Source organism: Neoarius graeffei, chromosome 9, assembly GCF_027579695.1.
Source record: "Neoarius graeffei isolate fNeoGra1 chromosome 9, fNeoGra1.pri, whole genome shotgun sequence".
NCBI lineage: Eukaryota > Metazoa > Chordata > Actinopteri > Siluriformes > Ariidae > Neoarius > Neoarius graeffei.
Window position 1 is genome coordinate 37,399,802 of NC_083577.1, and position 19,243 is coordinate 37,419,044.

Genomic DNA, 19,243 nt, shown 5'->3' on the forward strand with positions numbered 1-19,243 from the left:
ATACTTGTAATTCGCAACTAAAAAGACTGCAGCTACACTGGCAGCTTGAACAGGCTTTCTAGTGCGATTGTGTTGCGCTTGCGCAGAACGGTGTCAGTCCTGCGCGCCTTAGCTCGTGCACCTGTTAAAGAACACCTGTCTTTAATCAGTTAACTGTGTTTGGGCTATTTAAGGACTGCACCCATGCAAGGACGATGCGAAGTATTACGCCGCGTCTTGGAACACGAAAAATCCGAAAAATAAATTTCTCCACTCGGGAAACCGGAGATTTTCAAGAGGTTGGTCAAATATCCTAGCTTAGTAAACTAGACCCACCCGCCTAGCGGCCAAAAATATTTTTGCCTAGCGAGTGGGTCTAGCCTCGCACCATATCAACAAAACACCCCGGGCATCAAATCGTGCCCGCCAATCACAACGCAAGGTTTTTGTTTGGATTCTTTGGGCGGGCTTTTGCAGGAGTGACGACAAAGCTGCGCGACGCTGGAGAAAGCGCAGCAAGAAAGATGGCTACGGCTAGTGAACAGCGCGTGTTTGAATCCGCTTTGGAATCAGTTTTAGAAGAATTAGACTTGGAGTTTTCGTTGAAACATGAGCAGGAAGAGGCTCTCCGCTCATTCCTTTTCAAGAAGGACGTTTTTGCTGTTTTGCCGACCGGCTATGGCAAAAGTCTGATCTACCAGCTGGCTCCGCTCGTAGCCAAAAGGATGGGCTAGTTTGTGCAGTACGAAGAATTAATAAACAGCTTTGAAACATTACTTTTTGATTGTTTCTTATTTTCCCGTTATTTTAAATTTAAGGGAAATTATTTCACCAAACACCACTAAATAAAAACTCTCAAAAACAGTTTAAGCAAACCCTTGAAAAACACTTGAAAAAAAAAATAAGTGTATGTTAAGTATGTGGTACAGACTCCAAACTTGTGGTCATTATCTCCAAACTTCTTAATATCTAGAACCTGTTTATTAATTAATACGCATTTTGAAAAATTATTTATTTCAAGGCCTCCCCCACTGCTTTCTGTCGCTCTGACTACGTCACAGTCACTGTTGCGCTGATTGGTCAGAGCGTTGGCCTATACGCACAGAGACAGTTTGAAAGACAGCGGGTTGTTCCTCCCACACCCGTCGGAAATGTCTACGAGCGAGGCCAGACTAAACATTCACATTTAGGTGGGGTTTACATTAGACCGTATCAGCGGATCATCAGATTAACGTTTTTAAAACGATTAGTGTGCACACAGCAACACCAATACACGATTCGCGTGCACACAGCAACGCCAATACACGGATACGCTCGGCTCCGCAGGCATCCTGCGCTCCAAATCACTCCGCCCTGAACAGCGAGTGCCCTCTGGAGGGTGCGCACTCCGGCCCTGCGCAGCTCACACAGCGTGCGAGTGGAGTGCACAAGCAGTGATTCGGGACTGAGCCGCTGTGTGTGTGATCCCAGCGCATATCACTTACCACTTGCAAGTGGAAGGATGGCAAGCCTAAAGACAATCATAACTACACAATGGGCAGTATTTGCATCAGTATTTGCAGTATTTTCATACTTTTATACTCTTTAATGAAAGGTGATACAAGGCGGAAGTCCGCGCCGTTTTTCAGCAGTCGCGTCACATGACCAACGCCAGCGAATCAGGAAGGTGGATGTCACAGTGACGTTGTCCAATGAGACGCCAGCTAGAGCTCAGCACAGAGTATCCGCGTATTCTCAATGTTTACACAGCACCGGACCAGACACGATCTGGATTGAATACGTGGACCCTGGCGGATTCCCGTTTCCCGGCGTTTTAATGTAAACGGACAGTGCATCCGCGAAGAAAACGAGACAGATACGGTCTAATGTAAACTTGGCCTTAGTCTGGCTTGCCAGGCTACAAATATCCGGATTTCCGGGTAAATCCGGAAGACTTTCATCTATAATTTTTACTTGATAAGACGTCTTAGAATAAGTTGGTTGCAATCTAGAACTAGGCTTAATAATCTCAGAATTGGTGTCTTGTATTCTTCGAATAGGAAACGCGAGATCGTTTCAACGATTTTTCACTTGCTAAGATATCGTGTTTTGCAGTGTGCGATTCAGCCACAGAGGAAACGTGTGGCAGAAAACCAGACCCAAATGTAACATCTTTTGATATTTACTTAACAAACGTAAAAGGGTCTCTTAATTAAAACTAATCTTACGAGTTCAATTCACGGCCTTTAAAAATATCCTGAGGTAAACAGAACAGAACCGCCGCCGCCGCCGCCAGTCTCTGCACTATTTACACACGTCCGTGTCTGAAGTGAAGTGCTGATCGAGACGTGCCAAGTCCTCCCCACTTACAAACTCACTACTTGCTGAATTTCAGACGCTTCCAGTCTCATCTTTTTCAATCTAATTGCCAACAATAGCAGTCTTCACATGTGAATGCGTTCACTCTGCACTCCTACACTAATGTCACCTACTGTATGTGTGCACGCCCACACCTCTATAGTGCGGGAGACTGCTGCTGCTGTTGGCGGGTAAAAGTCATTTCACTGGTGTTATTGTTCCCAAATTTTAAGCCGCTCTTTTAAAACAGCCTTTTATGACATGCTCGTTGTGGAAGCTTAGTGATATGTCGTTAGTGAACAAGCGGACTCTTTTAGGTGGAATGTTAAGCGTAACCTCACACTTTTTGGCAGTACTCTTTCATTCATCTTCAATAACCAATTCAGTGCTTCCATGGAAACCTCTGATTAACACCTGAGCAGTTCATCTGCGTGCATGGTGAGGTGCGAGCTTCCCAGTAGTGAGTGTGAGGCAAGTTTTCAAGAGAAACGGAAAGAAATTCTCAGTGAAGCTAGGGCTGTGCGATATGGGAAAAAATGAATATCCCGATACATTTTCTCCATTTCACGATATACGATATACATCTCGATATATTTAAATCTGCTCTTAAGCTAGCCGCACACTACACCGATCCACGCGGTATCGAACCGACCCATTTCAGAGCCGACTCCCGACAGGGCACGCACATATCCCCCGACTAGCTCACGACTGTTGACGAGTGCAGTCGCGATTGAAGCGACACCAAACGAGATTATGCGAACTAAGCATCATAAACATTCCGCTAAATATCACGTGACAATAGCTTTGTGATTGGCTATTGGATATAGTTACTGTTAAATCCAACACTTGAAGATGCTACAGGCTGAATTACAAATGACACAACATGGAATATGTAGCGCACTATTGGAATTCAGCCACACAACTTGAGCAGAGTGGCTTTCCAGCCCACTGTGTCTATGGATAAAGCTTCAGTCTATGGAATTACAGTATATACCTGCATTAGGTGCTACCAACACGTATTTCTCGCGCTAGAAATTGTGTTTAATGATGTCACGTGTTATATGCGAAAGATATGATTGGCTATTGCTAGCGACTCTCGCCGATCAGTCTGCCTCCCGATTAGTTTTTTTAATCGGCTGTGAGATGAGTCGGTACCATCGAAAACTAGTCTTTACGCCTGACTTGCGACTTCAGTTGGCTCGGTACGCTGAAAATCGGCGTAGTGTGCGGCTAGCTTAAAGGACCTCATGAATTCTAACTTTTGGCCCTTTTCCACTACCCTTTTTCAGCTCACTTCAGCCCGACACGGCTCGCGTTTCGACTATCTCAAAACAGCACGACTCAGCTCGCTTCAGCCCTGCTTAGCACCCAAAACTCGCACGGTTTTGGAGTGGGGCTGAAGCGAGCCAAACCGAGCTGAGTGAGGCTGGGGGCATGAGCAGACACTCCCCTGTGCACTGATTGGTGAGGAGGAGTGTCCTCACATGCCCACACACGCCCCGCGAGCACGCTGGGATCTGTAAACACCGCAAACCCGGAAGAAGAAGAATTACGAGAATTTCTGGAGCCTTATGCGCCTCCCCTCATCTATACGCTCTTGCCAGTATCTGTTGGCGTTGTCGGTGACAACAAGCCACAGCACCAAGACCAGCAACACTAACGACTCCATGTCCTCCATGTTTATTGTTTACTATCCGGGTTGTGAGACTACCGCTTAAAAGCTCACTGATGTCACTGTTTGCGCCGCCTAACGACATCACGTGACGTCCACCCACTTTCGCTAACTCCACCCAATGTGTCCACCCACTTCCAGCCAGCACGGTTCAGCGCGGTTGTAGTCGAAATGCAACTCCAACAGCCCCACTCAGCCCAACTCAGCATGGCACGGCTCAGCCCGACTCAGCCGCGTTTGTAGTGGAAAAGCGGCATTTTACTCTTTACTGTTTTCACTACAATCCCTGCAGATTAAATAACATTCTTGGTTAACTTTACAGGTGGTTTTCAACAACACATTTTACATTTTCATGTTGGTGATTAATCACAATTAAGTTGAAATAAGACTATTTTTATTCAACAAAGATGTGGCACAAACTGCAAAAACAATCTTGAAAAAAACGCAACAAAGGGGCAAAACAATACAGAGCTGCTCAGAGCTCGAATCAATAAAGTGCAGCTCAACACTGAGAGACATTTAGCCTAAATAAGAAAAGTGCTCATTCATTAAATTATTTAAAAAAATAGATCTCCAAGCTATTAACCTGACTACTGAGAACCACTGGAACATTCACAATAGAGAGAGAGAGAGATTGAGGGAGAGAAGAGAGAGATCTGCAAAACATCATTTTTCTCTTTGCACACTTTTGAACTGAATGTTTTCTGGCTCTGCCTCTCAGATGTGTACAATTCCGGCTGCTGCCTTTCGTGATGACAGGTTTTTTTTGCACACTTTACAAACTGGCATTTGCTGTTCCACGTCCTCCTCGCGATATCCAAAAAAATGCCAGATGACTGACCCCTTACTAGTTCTTTTAGGAACCAATTCGTCCGCTTCCATTTTTAATTTGTCGCTGAAATTGACAGAGCTGACACCAGACCTGGGCATTTTACGGCCCGCGGGCCGCATCCGGCCCTTTGGTTCATTCTGACCGGCCCGCGTAAGGTTAATGAGAAATTACAAAATAAACATATTTTCTAATTTTACCTCATGCATGGACTGAATGTGCATTGCTTTTATTTTGAAGTTGTGTTCAATAGGGCTGTAACGATACACCCAACTCACGATTTGATTCGTATCGCGATTTTTGACCCACGATTCGATACGCCCACGATTTTTTTTTAATGTTTTTTTAAAGTAGTAAATTTGACTTATTAACATTTACTTACTTACATTAACTATTTAATAACAAATAATTCAGACCACTGCAGAGAATGAGTAATATGTATGCAAAAATGAACAAATGTATATCCAAAGATTGTTTTATTTCTCAAAATAATACTGTTGAGCCGGAAGCTCTGTTTTTTTCGGTTCTGAAAAAGTCATTTTTCCAAATCGTGTAAATCCGTTAAGATTTTGGGGGGGGGGGGGGGGGGGTGGTGGCTCTCTCACTGTCTCACTCTCATAGGGCCAATGATTTTCTGTGATCGCGGAAAACAGATGGAAATTACGGAATTTTTATGGTGAAACATTGCTCGCGTGTCAAAATGTAACTGCCGCAGAAGGCTTCCGCCCAAGCAGATGCCTTCAGTGTTGCCAGATATTGCTAACGTTTTCCACCCCAAAATATGTTCAAAACCAGCCAAAAAGCACCTAAACCCGCCCAATCTGGCAACACTGCATGTCTTTCCGGTCAAGTGATTGTGATTGGCTTGTGGCACACCTAGCCAGCCAATGAGCTGCTTGTTTACAGATTCGCTCCCCGCGTCGCAACCAGAATGGCGACCGCTTAAAAGAAATGAATGCTCTGCCAGTGGCGAGTGTGGGCGTTGCGTGACTCGCAGAAGATTGTCGCAGGTCGGCGAAAAAACGACTTACTAATAGATATAAAAAAATAAAAGTAATTTAAGTAAGTTTAAAATGTAATTTAAATAAAAAGTAACGTATTCATAAATTGAAGTTTGGAAGCGCCTCTGTTTTTGGGCTGAGGAGAAGTTTGAAAGGGTGTACCGCGATTCTGCTTTCTTGTATCGCGATACGGATCGTGGCTCTGCGTATCGCGATTTCGATTTCGATACGGATATCGTTACAGCCCTAGTGTTCAACAAAAACGCAATGCGCGCGACATGAAAATGACATGAAATCCCACGAAACCTACGTAATCCCGCGATAACTACTTCCGTAATTTGTCCAGACCAACCACAAACTTGTACGTCATCCTTCAAACGGTCCAGCCAATCACATTGTGTGACGTCACCAACAGGCGCCGGAGCCGATCTCCGGCGAAAAACACCAAATGAGGTGATTAGACTACAAATGTGGGCATCATTATTATAATATGATGTATCTTGCTTGATATGTGGAGTAGAAAGACAATATTGTGATGTCTTTATTGTGTTTTGGGGTGAATGTGACTGAAAAAAAAAAGGTACAAACGTTCACATTTTGTTAACCATTGCTTTGGGAAATTTGATTGAATAAATGACATTTTTTGTAAGGCAACCTCGTTTTTTCCATACTCTTACCAGTCTTAGCAGCTTGTAAAAACAATGTTATTTATTGCTTTATATAAAGAAATACAATTAATATTATGCAGAATTTAGTTCAGCCTTTTGGTCCGGCCCTCCACAAAATTTTCTGTTTCTCATGTGGCCCCATGGAAAAAATAATTGCCCACCCCTGGCTTACACGGTAGCCTATGCAACACCAGCGATTGCACGAACTGAGTCAGCGCTGTAAACCGGAACCAGGAAATCTTCCCGCCGGCAGTGTTGCCAGATACTGCTGACGTTTTCCAGCCCAAAATATGTTCAAAACCCGCCAAAACGCACTTAAAACCGCCCAATCTGGCAACACAACCGAAACTAGAAAATCTTCCCGGAAGTTCCTTTCAGCACCGAGATGTCGCCCGGGATTGGTTGGCGAGTGCATGACGTTATTGTTTTCTTTACCCTTAGGCAGCCTCTCACGTTACTGCCTGAGGGACAGAGAGATGTTTTAAACAAACACAACAAACACAAATCGGAAGATGACCATAAAATACTCGATAGTTACGATATAATAATTTTATGTATCGCACACAGAATTTTCGGCGATATATCGAGTATATTCGATATATCGCACAGCCCTAAGTGAAGCACAGATAAGACAAGCACTGCTCCGTCTTTTTGTCAGCGCCTAAGATGCACTGCACACGAACGTTATTTGGGCAATTAGAAAATACAGCAAGATCTCACAAAACCAGTTCAGTCATTGTTATGTAAAGAATAACGATCACTCAGAATATTGTATCCTCTGCCATACGGGAGCTGAAAGAGTCGAGTCTTGGTGAGCCGCGTCAAACGATCTGATTCGCTAAAAAGAGCTGGAATTAACCTGAAGGTTATTTCTGCTCACAGGTGACCTCTGTGCTCACGCAAATGAACACTTCAAAAACATCGCTGTCACATGCAGCCATGAAAAGCCAACATTTACAGTAATTCTGCATTGTAGGAAAAATTTGGTGTAACACAGCATTACGTGCAGATACACGAGTGACAAGAGAAATCATTTTAATTTACCTTTCGTCTTCTCCTGGGCTTTTTGCCGTCTTCCTCGTCCTTTGATTGCGTTTTCCGTTTTGCAATGAAGCTTTCTTTCTGTAAATAACATAACACCATGATGATGAGCTTCTGCGATCACAAACCTTGAAACCTGATAACAGTATTTTTTTCACGGTGCGGTTTTCATCAAATCCTGCGCTCTGACTGGCTGGCGAGCGGGTCTGTATCCTACGGTACGGACCCCGGTTACGGACCTCTGGCGACTCGCTCGTTCACAACAACAAACATAGCAGCAATTTTTGTCATTTATCTTTTTTAGAAAATTTATTTATAAGATTTTTATCAAAAATCTTATACATTTTCTCAGTATAACAGCATTAATTTTACAGCATGGATAGCGATAACGACAGTGTTCACAGCGAAAGCAAGTTTTACTACCCTGAGGAAGAAGAAATAAAAGAAAACATTTCAGGAGAAAGCTAAAAACCTCTAACTGTTGCTAACGCCGGGCAAAAACATGGCTGAATCCTGAATGACTCGTATTTGTATAAATAGGGGACTACATAGGCGGCAAAATGTAGTTTTTTTCCTGCCATGGAAGTGCACTTGTATACCGAGGAGGAAGCCATTTGCATTACAGCCGTGAATGAGGATTCAAAATGGCGGCTCGGCTTGGTTTTCCCTTTCGGGCGCTCTCGTTTTCTGTTAGAATTTGGTAAAGAAAAAAATAAATATATTATTTACCAGCTTAAGGTCGGTCTGTATGGTGAAATACCGTGACCTCGGCCTTGAATACTGACCTCGGCCCAGAGGACCTCACTCAGTACTTTCAAGACCTCGGTCACGGTATTTTACGATACGGACCTCCCAGTTGATATATATATATATATATATACATACACTGGCCACTTTATTAGGAACATCCATCCATCCACCTAACGTATAAAATCATGCAGATACAAAATCAAGAGCTTCAGTTAATGTTCACTTCAAACATCCGAATGGGAAAAGTTGTGATCTCAAAGTGTGACTTCCTTTCACTGTGGTATGGGTGTTGGTTTGAGCCAGATGGACTGGTTTGAGTATTTCAAAAAGTGCTGCTGATCTCCTGGGGTTTTCACACACAACAGTTTACGCAGAATGGTGCGAAAAACAAAAAAAAACACCGCATGAGCGACAGTTCTTTCAGTGGAAACAAACGCCTTGTTGATAAGCGAGGTCAGAGGAAAATGGCCAGATTGGTTCAAACTGCCAGGAAGGATATAGAGTAGCGACTCTTTACAACCGTGGTGAGCAGAAAAGCATCTCAGCATGCAACAGCAGAACACACATTGGGTTCCGCTCCTGCAGCCAAGAACAGGGATCTGAGAATCAAGAACAAGTTCCTATTAAAGTGGCCGGTGAGTGTATATGGGTCTGTCTCAGAAACTGGGTGCTGTGGGGGTCCCCCACTAAATATACTCCGTCAATAAACTCTACGGTTTTGAATGGTGATGTTGGTTTTAATTTGAAATAAAATGATGAAAGAAATAATACAGATAAAACTAAATCTTTGATGTGAATACTCTATTCAGAATTTGGCAAAAATTCTGCAAATTTGTGGAAAAACGGCGGCTTGATCTGGGACATGATAAATGGTTGACTACGTCGCGTTCCCTTAAAAAGGTTGTCGTCCACTGAAAAGTCTACAGTTATCACTAATTGTAGTTTAAGTTGTAACTTTATACACCTAAGGATTGGTGCGCTCACAGAATAATCATAACCGTAATAAAACATCATGCAAAATATTTGATCACTGTTGTAACTCCATTTTCCGCAGACCCAAAACCAATACGATCGTGTGTTTTGATCTAAACGGAAAGCCTCAGGGTCAAGGTCACTACCTCACCAAAAGTAGGAACTTAAAATCACTACGCCATATAAAAATTTAGTTATAAATCTGCGAGTTTGTTTTTTAAAACGAAAGCTGGAAGTTAGGTATAGAATATGTTTCTTACAGAATATGTTACGATGTGGGGGGTCGTGGCTCAGGTGGATAAGGCGCCATACCATAAATCCGGGGACCCGGGTTCGATTCCGACCCGAGGTCATTTCCCGATCCCTCTCCCGCTCATTTCCTGTCTCTACACTGTCCTATCCAATAAAGGTGAAAAAAGCCCCAAAAAATATCTTTAAAAAAAAGAATATGTTACAATGGTAGCTGGTCTTGTATGAATTTCTGAGCTATAAAATGAGTTGTGGTCTATTTTTTACCGTAGCGTGTTATTTGTGTGCGGGGAAGGACACACATTAACAATTTGCATGTGTAGAATGGAATTTTCCACTCGAACAGTTAGAAGTTGATCGTGCTTCCATTTGCGGTCTTTCTGTTACGCGGGTGATCTGTTCGGACGTTATCACTGAAAAGGTGAGTTTTGGCAGTTTATTTTGTTTTAGCCTTGCAGTATAAGGCAATAGAATGTTTCTTTTTCATCTTACTTTCATATTTCGTAGTGTTTGCGTATTTTTGGCCAACATTTTGCAACCATGGTCAATTTAGATAGAACTTTTGATAGACTCTACGGCCAGTCACTTTGCCCCGCCCCCACTTCGTCCGGTGCGGTAGTGATGTCCCGTTGCTCGCGCGCCACAGCAGAGACCCGCGCGACCTTCAGCCGGTACAGTCGCTGTTCTTTTACCAGCGCCGTTATTCTCATCTTTCCGGTGTGTTCTTGATTTTTCCATTGTGTCCTATTTCGCCATATCAAATACCCAAACTGTACCATATTATTCATATTTAAATTAATAATCAATTCAGTGGGGCGGCACGGTGGTGTAGTGGTTAGCGCTGTCGCCTCACAGCAAGAAGGTCCTGGGTTCGAGCCCCGGGGCCGGCGAGGGCCTTTCTGTGTGGAGTTTGCATGTTCTCCCCGTGTCCGCGTGGGTTTCCTCCGGGTGCTCCGGTTTCCCCCACAGTCCAAAGACATGCAGGTTAGGTTAACTGGTGACTCTAAATTGACCGTAGGTGTGAATGGTTGTCTGTGTCTATGTGTCAGCCCTGTGATGACCTGGCGACTTGTCCAGGGTGTACCCCGCCTTTCGCCCGGAGTCAGCTGGGATAGGCTCCAGCTTGCCTGCGACCCTGTAGAAGGATAAAGCGGCTAGAGATAATGAGATGAGATGAGATCAATTCAGTCATCATAACGGCATTTTTAACCCAAGCAATCAAAAAGAGGAAATTTATTCAATATTTTCACTCATCTGTGAAGGAAGGGCTTTAATTCTTCATGATGATGTTATTTTATATGGAAATCAATTTTGCAAAAGCATTTGAATTGTAATCAAAAAAATTTTCCACAGTGGAGGCCAGATAAAGCAAGACGCTATCTTTATTCTTATTAAACATGACAAAAGAAACATTGAGTGTTAGGCAAATGCAAAAAAAAAAAAAGTAAAACTAGAAAATTTATTTTTTGACCATAATGTCCCAAATGAGAGCGCGGTTTCTGAGACGGACCCGTACACCAAACTACATAGTATGTGAATGAGAAAGCGGGTGAAACTTAAACACGGGACCTTTAGTGCACCCCATACTAAGCCACGCCTGACAGGGAGTGAACATCACTGTGTGTTACCTGTACGGTCTTCTTTTTCTTCACTTTGTCTGGTTCCTGTGTTTTAAGTTTTCTTTTCTTTGCTACTTTCTCCTTCGGTTCTTCTGCTGATGTTGCCGCCTGCGTGTCGTGTGCAGCCACTTCATCCGATTCACCTGGCAAAGACAAAACACTCACTCAATAAACCAGTTCCAGAAAACTGCAGGTCTTTTTTCCGGATGAGGCTTTTATTTCGTCCTAAGACACACTGAGCTATAGTTATTGCCGTTGTTTATCAATATCAATGGAATTATTATCCTGGTAAGGATGGGCGAAATAGATCAGGGTATGAAGTGTGTGTGGTGTGAGCCTAAAGGCCAATTTATGCTGACAACCCAGTCCTCGCAGACGGCGTCGCAGATGGTGTCTGCGTAGCCCCCCCCACCTTCGCAGACGCTCTGCGCGCACCTCCCAAAAATTGTGACCACCGCAGAAGCCTCGCAGACAGCATCGCAGACAAGAGGGCTCTGATTGGTCCACTCTACATCCGCTGTACACGCACTTCCGCTTCCCTACTTTCCCGGTTTGGTTTGTTTTCACGACCGACATTTTTAAAAACACGAGCGAAGATGGAGCAGCACGAAGAGCGGTTGATCGAGGAAGTGAGGAAGTACGTACATCTATACGACTCCAGTTCTAGTCATTATAAGTAACCGGAGGATAAACACTCCACTAACCACACCCACCAACTACTCCTAGCGATTTCGCGACTTCGCGCCCCCTTGTGTTGTGCCGGTGAATAACATCGCGCACGCCTATTACTCCCCGCTCAACGATAAATTACAACTGTCTGCGAAAAGCTATCTGCGAAAGCCTTGTCGCAAGAGCATGCAGAGGCCCTAATCCTACACTGAAAACATGAAATGCGCATTATATAATTTGAAGAAAATATTTTTTGGGTCTCAATTGGCAACCCAATAAATTATTGCAAACAATATGCAACTGAAGCACTCTTTCATTTACATTGGCGTGCAAAAGTTTGGGCACCCTAATGTCTGTTACTGTGAATAGTTAAGTGAGCAGAAGATGAACTGATCACCAAAAGGCATAAAGGTAAAGACGACGCATTTCTTTTCAGCGTTTTATGCGAGGTTTGTGTATTATTTTTGTTTTGTACAACTGGAGAGTGAAAAAAGAAAAGGAACATCATGCGAAAGTTTGGGCACCCCAATACATTTGAGTTCTCAGGTAACTTTTACCAAGGTTCCAGACCTTAATTAGCTTATTGAGCTGTGGCTTGTTCAAGTTCTTCGTTAGGAAAGGTCAGATGATGCAGGTTTCAAAGCTGTATAAATTCTCTGACTCCTCAAACTCGTCCTTAAAATCAACAGCTATGGGCTCCTCTAAGCAACTCCCTCGCATTCTGAATAATAAAATAATTGATGCTCACAAAGCAGGAGAAGGCTACAAGAACATAGCAAAGTGTTTTCCGGTAGCAGTTTCCTCAGATTGTAATGTTATTAAGAAATGGCAGTTAACAGAAACAGTGGAGATCAAGGTGAGGTCTGGAAGATGAAGAAAACTTTCTGAAAGAACTGCTCGTTGGATTGCTAGAAAGGCAAATAAAAACCCCTGTTTGACTGCAAAAGACCTTCAGAAAGATTTAGCAGACCCTGGAGTGGTGGTGCACTGTTCTACTATGCAGCGAAACCTGAACAAATATGACCTTCATGGGAGAGTCATCAGAAGAAAACCTTTCCTGCGTCCTAGCCACAAAATTCAGCATCTGAAGTTTGCAAATGAACATCTAAATAAGCCTGATGCATTTTGGAAACAAGTCCTGTGGACTGATGAAATCAAAATAGAACTTCTTGGCCACAATGTGCAAAGGTATGTTTGGAGAAAAAAGGGTGCCGAATTCCAGGAAAAGAACACCTCTCCAACTCTGAAGCATGGGTGTGGATCGATCATGCTTTGGGGTTGTGTTGCAGCCAGTGACACAGGGCACATTTCACTGGTCGAGGGAAGCATGGATTCAAATAAATACCAGCAAATTCTGGAAACAAACATCACACCATCTGTAAAAAAGTTGAAGTTAAAAAGAGGATGGGTCCTACAATAAGACGATGATCCAAAACACACCTCAAAATCTACAATGGAATCCCTCAAGAGGCACAAGCTGAAGGTTTCGCCCTGGCCCTCACAGTCCCCTGACCTAAACATCATTGAAAATCTGTGGATAGATCTCAAAAGACCAGTGCATGCAAGACAGCCCAAGAAACTTGTAGAACTGGAAGCCTTTTGCAAGGACGAGTGTGTGAAAATCCCCCAGGTAAGAACTGAAAGATTATTAGCTGGTGACAAAAAGTGTTTACAAGCTGTGATACTTGCCAAAGGGGGTGTTACTCAGTACTAACCATGCAGGGTGCCCAAACTTTTGCTTCGGGCCCTTTTCCTTTTTTGTCATTTAGAAAACATAAAAGATGAAAATAAAAAAATTGTTTTTGCTTAAAATATAAAGGGAATGAGTCATTAACTTTATGCCTTTTGGAGATCATTTCATCTTCAACTTGCTTAACTGTTCACAGTAACAGCAATTTTGACCAGGGGTGCCCAAACTTTTGCATACCACTGTATGTTTAGAGCAGGGGGCATGTGCCGTCCTTGACCACCATGTAATGGAGTAGTAAGGCGTCTCCTTCCTTCCACTAGCCTGGGGTGGTGCCTTGAGCAAGCACTAACAACCCCTCGCTCCCCCTGGTCAGGGTTGCGACCGAAGACTGGACTCGGCAGACTGCACAGAGGAGACCACCACCTGGTGGTTCAACGGGCAGGAAGGCGGACCCAGCAAAGCGATCAGGGCACAGTGCAACACGTAGAACACTGTTGGCCATCCACTGCATCCCGACCTAGCTCCAGCCATCTTGATTCTGTCTTGCCCCTCGACCAAGTTAGGTTGGGATGGAGGCTGACGGCTGCGTAACTCTCCCTCACTCTAATCCAAGTCATGACTTCAAATTGAAGTCCTGTGGTGATGGGCAAGCGGCAAAGCAGCAGGTGAGGAAACCGTGGAAGCTGTAGTCACGAACCTGCACACATGCGGCCCAGGGCATAGAGTCGCTCTCTGCTGGAACGAAGCAGCAGCGGAGTTCGGCAGCCCCCGATTGTCCGAGCAGCCCCGTTTAGGATTCGCTCTGCTCACCTCCATGGAGGAAGGGGCTAGAAAAAGTGCCCCAAACATAACCTGCTTCACCTCACCCTGGCCAGCAAGTTATCGGCATAACTTGCTATAGCAGTGACAAAATAGCTATCAAAAATGCATTCCTATATTTAATAAAATGAGAGAAATAGAATATTGAGAATAAAAAATTTGCCTTCAGTTCTCCTTTAAAACAACCAGCTCTATAGACCCCTTCGCAGTAAACGTCATTCATACGCAAGAGGAAATTGCGTGCGCAGCCTGGACCCAAAAAAGACTCAGCGACGGTACAGACGAGAAGAAAGATTTGGAAGAAATGCCTAGTTGTTGTGTTGTCGGGTGTCAGAATTAGGGATGCTAACCGATGACCGTTTGACCAGTGGTTGACCGAATCAACGTCAACCGGTTAATTTTTTTTTGGTTGTCGGTTAAAAAAAAAAAATCAATTGTTTTGAAGCTGCCGATTTTGGAGCGGAGGACTTGGAATTCTGTGTTGTAAACGCTTGGGGCGTGCCATGCGGTGTAAGGACGACAGCTGATGAATCAGAAACACCCATTCAGTCGTGTCCCACCCTCCCGCCCCAGTTAAAGACAGCTGACAAATCAGAAACACCCATTCAGTCATGTCCCGCCCTCCCGCCCCAGTTAAAGACAGCTAATAAATCAGAAACACCCATTCAGTCATGTCCCACCCTTCCGCCCCAGTTAAAGACAGCTGACAAATCAGAAACACCCATTCAGTCATGTCCCGCCCCAGTTGAACACAGAAAGAAAAAAGTGTAGACACAGGCTTTTTAGCTTACAAATTACTCTTCTGTTTTTTTTTAAAATTATTATTAGAAGGCGGGCAGCACGGTGGTGTAGTGGTTAGCGCTGTCGCCTCACAGCAAGAAGGTCCGGGTTCGAGCCCCGGGGCTGGCGAGGGCCTTTCTGTGTGGAGTTTGCATGTTCTCCCCGTGTCCGCGTGGGTTTCCTGCGGGTGCTCCGGTTTCCCTCACAGTCCAAAGACATGCAGGTTAGGTTAACTGGTGACTCTAAATTGACCGTAGGTGTGAATGTGAGTGTGAATGGTTGTCTGTGTCTATGTGTCAGCCCTGTGATGACCTGGCGATTTGTCCAGGGTGTACCCCGCCTCTCACCCGTAGTCAGCTGGGATAGGCTCCAGCTTGCCTGCGACCCTGTAGAACAGGATAAAGCGGCTACAGATAATGAGATGAGATTATTAGAAGGCACATGGAGTTTAGTCCTGCCTTGGCCAGTGCATTCTGAAAGTATGTTTCGGTCTGTAGCCAACAATGCATGATATTGCAGATCAGATCTCTCCACACAAACTAAAGGCGCAGATGCCGACTTTTTCACGGCTGAATCGTGCAGATCCAATTGCTTTCCTTTGAGCATACAGAATTTGCTCTGATGAAATTATTCAGACACTCCAACGCCCCCACTAAAAAAAAAAAAAAATCGGATCTGCACGATTCAGCCGTGAAAAAGGCAGCATCTGCTAAAAGGCGCGCCGTAGGGCTGCACGATATCAGAAAAATATGCGATATTCGATAACATGACTGAATATCTCGATATCGATATGTATCACGATAATTAAATATATACTATTTTTCTTACCTCTACTCGCCGTTCTGCCCTGTATCTAGCATTTAAAAAAAAACACCCAATGCATCGCTTCCATTCCAACATTATTTTTTATTGGAAAAACATGGCTACACCTGCAATGGTGTCCATCAATCATCTTTAAATCTCTTAATTTTTGTGAGCGCAGCAGAAAATGTCTTAAGTTGAAGTAAACAAAAAACTGAAAACTACATTACATTAGCATAAAGCATTCAAAATGGCAATTCCAGCGGCTCCCGGGAGATGAAGGTGAGCGACACAGATTCACCATAAACTCAAACACAATCTGTTAATAACACATGCGGGTGAGAGAGCAGTGGTGTGTGTGTGAGTGAGCGAGCGGTAGTGTGTGTGTGTGTGTGTGAGAGTGAGAGAGAGCGCGGTTTTATATTTTTATGCTGCTGTACAGCAGTGTTTGTCCCAGTGAGCCGCCCCACCACTGTTTTACAGGTACATGTCTTGCAAAGTACCTGAGTTTGCAGTACGTCACCCCTCCTGAATCCAAAGTACTTCCAAATAGCAGACGTGCATTTTTTTTTTGGAAACCAGTTCCTCCTCACACAAGTTTGTCTCACCACACTTGCTACCGCTCCCACCTTCCGCCATCACTACGAGGCTTTTACTTGTTTTGCAATAGGGGGCGGAGTTATCCCGCGGCACTTGTTGACATTCAAATGTGATTGGATGGCACAGAAAAATGTGCCTTTTGTCGAAATTTAAGTAATTTTTGCGGTATGTGTATCGCAAACTATGATATCGCGATATCGATACTTTTTCGATATATTGTGCAGCCCTAGCGCGCCGTTTGCATCCCTGTTTAAACTCATAGGTTAACCGACTTTAACCGGCTAATGATGCTCAGTGGTCGGTCAAGATTTTTTTTAGTTTTCGCCATCCCTAGTCAGAATCGTAGCAGTGATGGGGTTAAAATGTTCAGAATTCCAGCAGGATCTCACCCATTCCAAAAAAATCGCCGACGTCTATGGCTACAAGCCATCAAACGAATAGACTGGGATGAAAGCACCATCAAAAATGTGCGGGTTTGCAGCGCCCACTTCATCACAGGTAAGATCAGGCTATTTATTAAATCTTTTTTATTCTTTCTAGTCTTCGTTTATTGATGTAGCAAAATACTTTGGTAGCGTTTGTCTGATTAGCTGGGTCATAGTTACACAATGTAATGAATATTGTTAGCATGTTAACTTAGCTTTGCATGCAATTTTGTTTGTAGGAGAGGTCTCGCTTGACTCAAGCAGTCCAGATTTTGTGCCATCATAACATAATCATATGCGTCTAAAGACTTGTAGGCACGAAGTTTTTCGTGGGTGTATACTGAAGTCTTGTCAATAAGGTACGAGTATATATCTGGCCATTGTATACCAGGGAACTTACTAACATCGTCCGTCCACTCTTTAATTAAATGCGGATCCGGTAGGCGATGTCCACTTGTTAGAGTTAACTTATTTATGTAGCATTCTCGATCTTGTAACGACAATTGTTTTGCATAATCTGACAGCTCATAATGCCGGTCTATGGGCAGCGCCATTGTTTCTGGGTCCAGGCTGCACGCGCATCCTGGCAACGGTCGGTTTGTTTACAAACATGCGAAGGGGTCTATAGACCCATCCCACGTGACGTCACGACAAACGCAGCCGCCATTTTGGACATAAACTACCAGTAGTCTACCACAGCCAACAACGAGGAACGACGGCGAAGCATCGAAAGGAATACAGCCATCAAAGAAAGTTTTTACTTTCAGCAAGACTTCCATCATGCCATTACATTGTTGTCCATCTGGATGTAGTAACCATCAATGCACAAGGCAAGGTTTATCGTTTTATCGGATCCCGACAGATGCTGACCGACGGAGAAGATGGATGGTCTCCAAAATATTGGCAAAATGATGTTTATTGACATAGCAATCGTGTGTAACGGGAAGCATTTGCATATCCGAAGTGTTGTGTTTACATCAAAGATAAAATAAACCGATAAGACAACGACTGCTGCTGCCAGGTTGGGGACACAAACTAGTAGAAAGGAAGTGTGCCAACAGTGCCAACAGACTTCCTTTGTGGTCGATTCTGCTTTAAGGTAAGATGCATTTAATTATCCGTCTGCTGTGGGTTTGGAATCGGTAGCCTGACCGATTCGTTCATGTTTGCGGTGCCATTTGTTTGTTGACGCGTGTTGAAATGGAAGATTGGTTGTTGACATGATTTCCAGTGATGCTTTGGTGCTGCTGTGGATCAGATGTGTTGAGTAGCCTGACTGGTTTTTTTTTTCTTGCGTGTGGTATCATTGTTGACGCGAGGTTGTTTTTTGAACATGCCAATACGGACACGATTTCCCCTGATGAGTTATGACTTCAGATGCGATGCGTGTGTGGAGTCCGCGTGATATGGGCGTAAGATAGGCTTCTCATGTGTTTGGAGATCCGCGCTCTGAGACAAGCGCAAGCACCCCCCAGGGAAAAAAAGGGACCCCCTGAAAATATCGGCATAGTTCGAACACTGGGTTGGAGAAAGTAATGGCAAATAGTGAGTGCACAAACCATAGAAGGTAAACTGTACACAGCGCCAGGGCAGTGTGATGGTATGTCTACTTTTAGATTGTGTTAGCTTATCAATGAACACACTCGTCACTCGACGAGTTTCACGTCTTTACGACGGATACTTAAACGTGTGTTAGGTATTATTGTTGCAGTCTAAGCAGTCATTGTAGCAGCTAGATGAGCGAGAACCGAAAGGGTCTGTGCCATAAACCGTTATTTCTTCATGTCCGAAATGGCGGTCGCGCTTACGAAGGTCACGTGAGTGAAAAGGGTCTATACTGAACCTTAAACATGATGCAAGTGTGTTTTGCCCCCATGCACAGTCATGAGGGTAATTAGAGAGGCAAAAATTTCTTGAGATTTGTAGTAGATGGCCTAAAAAGCTCATCAAGTCTCCAAATCTATAATTAGACACCAAGTTCATGCCAAACTATTTGGACGGCATGCAAATAGAAACCCTTTGGCTAACCCTTTGGTGGGGGATCTGTGATGCTGTTCGATCTATCCAGTCCCCTGATCTGAGCACTACTGAAAATGTGTGGGGTGAACTGAAGCTGACTCCAGAAGAAAAGAACACCAGAAGTTCTGGAGAGATCTCAGGCCCACTTTACACGGGGACGGTATAAAACAAAAACGCAAAAGTCCGTTTTCGTTCTCACTTTTTTCCGTGTCTACACGACCGTTTTCAAGGAGGAAATCTGCGTCTATACGGTGACGCATAAATGTCTCCGCTATGTCTGCACGCATGCGCAACGTCTTCCGTCTTGTCTGATCTGCACATCT

The 19,243-nt window shown here is 44.1% G+C and overlaps 1 protein-coding gene across 2 annotated transcripts in view; it reads right to left on the reverse strand.

The window, feature by feature from the left end:
• Positions 1-19,243, reverse strand: part of cmss1 (cms1 ribosomal small subunit homolog) — a 58,358-nt gene that overhangs the window by 29,099 nt on the left and 10,016 nt on the right. For both annotated transcript variants that reach the window (XM_060929430.1, XM_060929429.1), the window contains exons 2-3: positions 11,127-11,260; positions 7,531-7,608 (exon numbers count right to left, since the gene is read on the reverse strand). In XM_060929430.1, the coding sequence (XP_060785413.1) occupies positions 7,531-7,608; positions 11,127-11,260 (212 nt within the window). The remainder of the gene's footprint in view (positions 1-7,530; positions 7,609-11,126; positions 11,261-19,243) is intronic.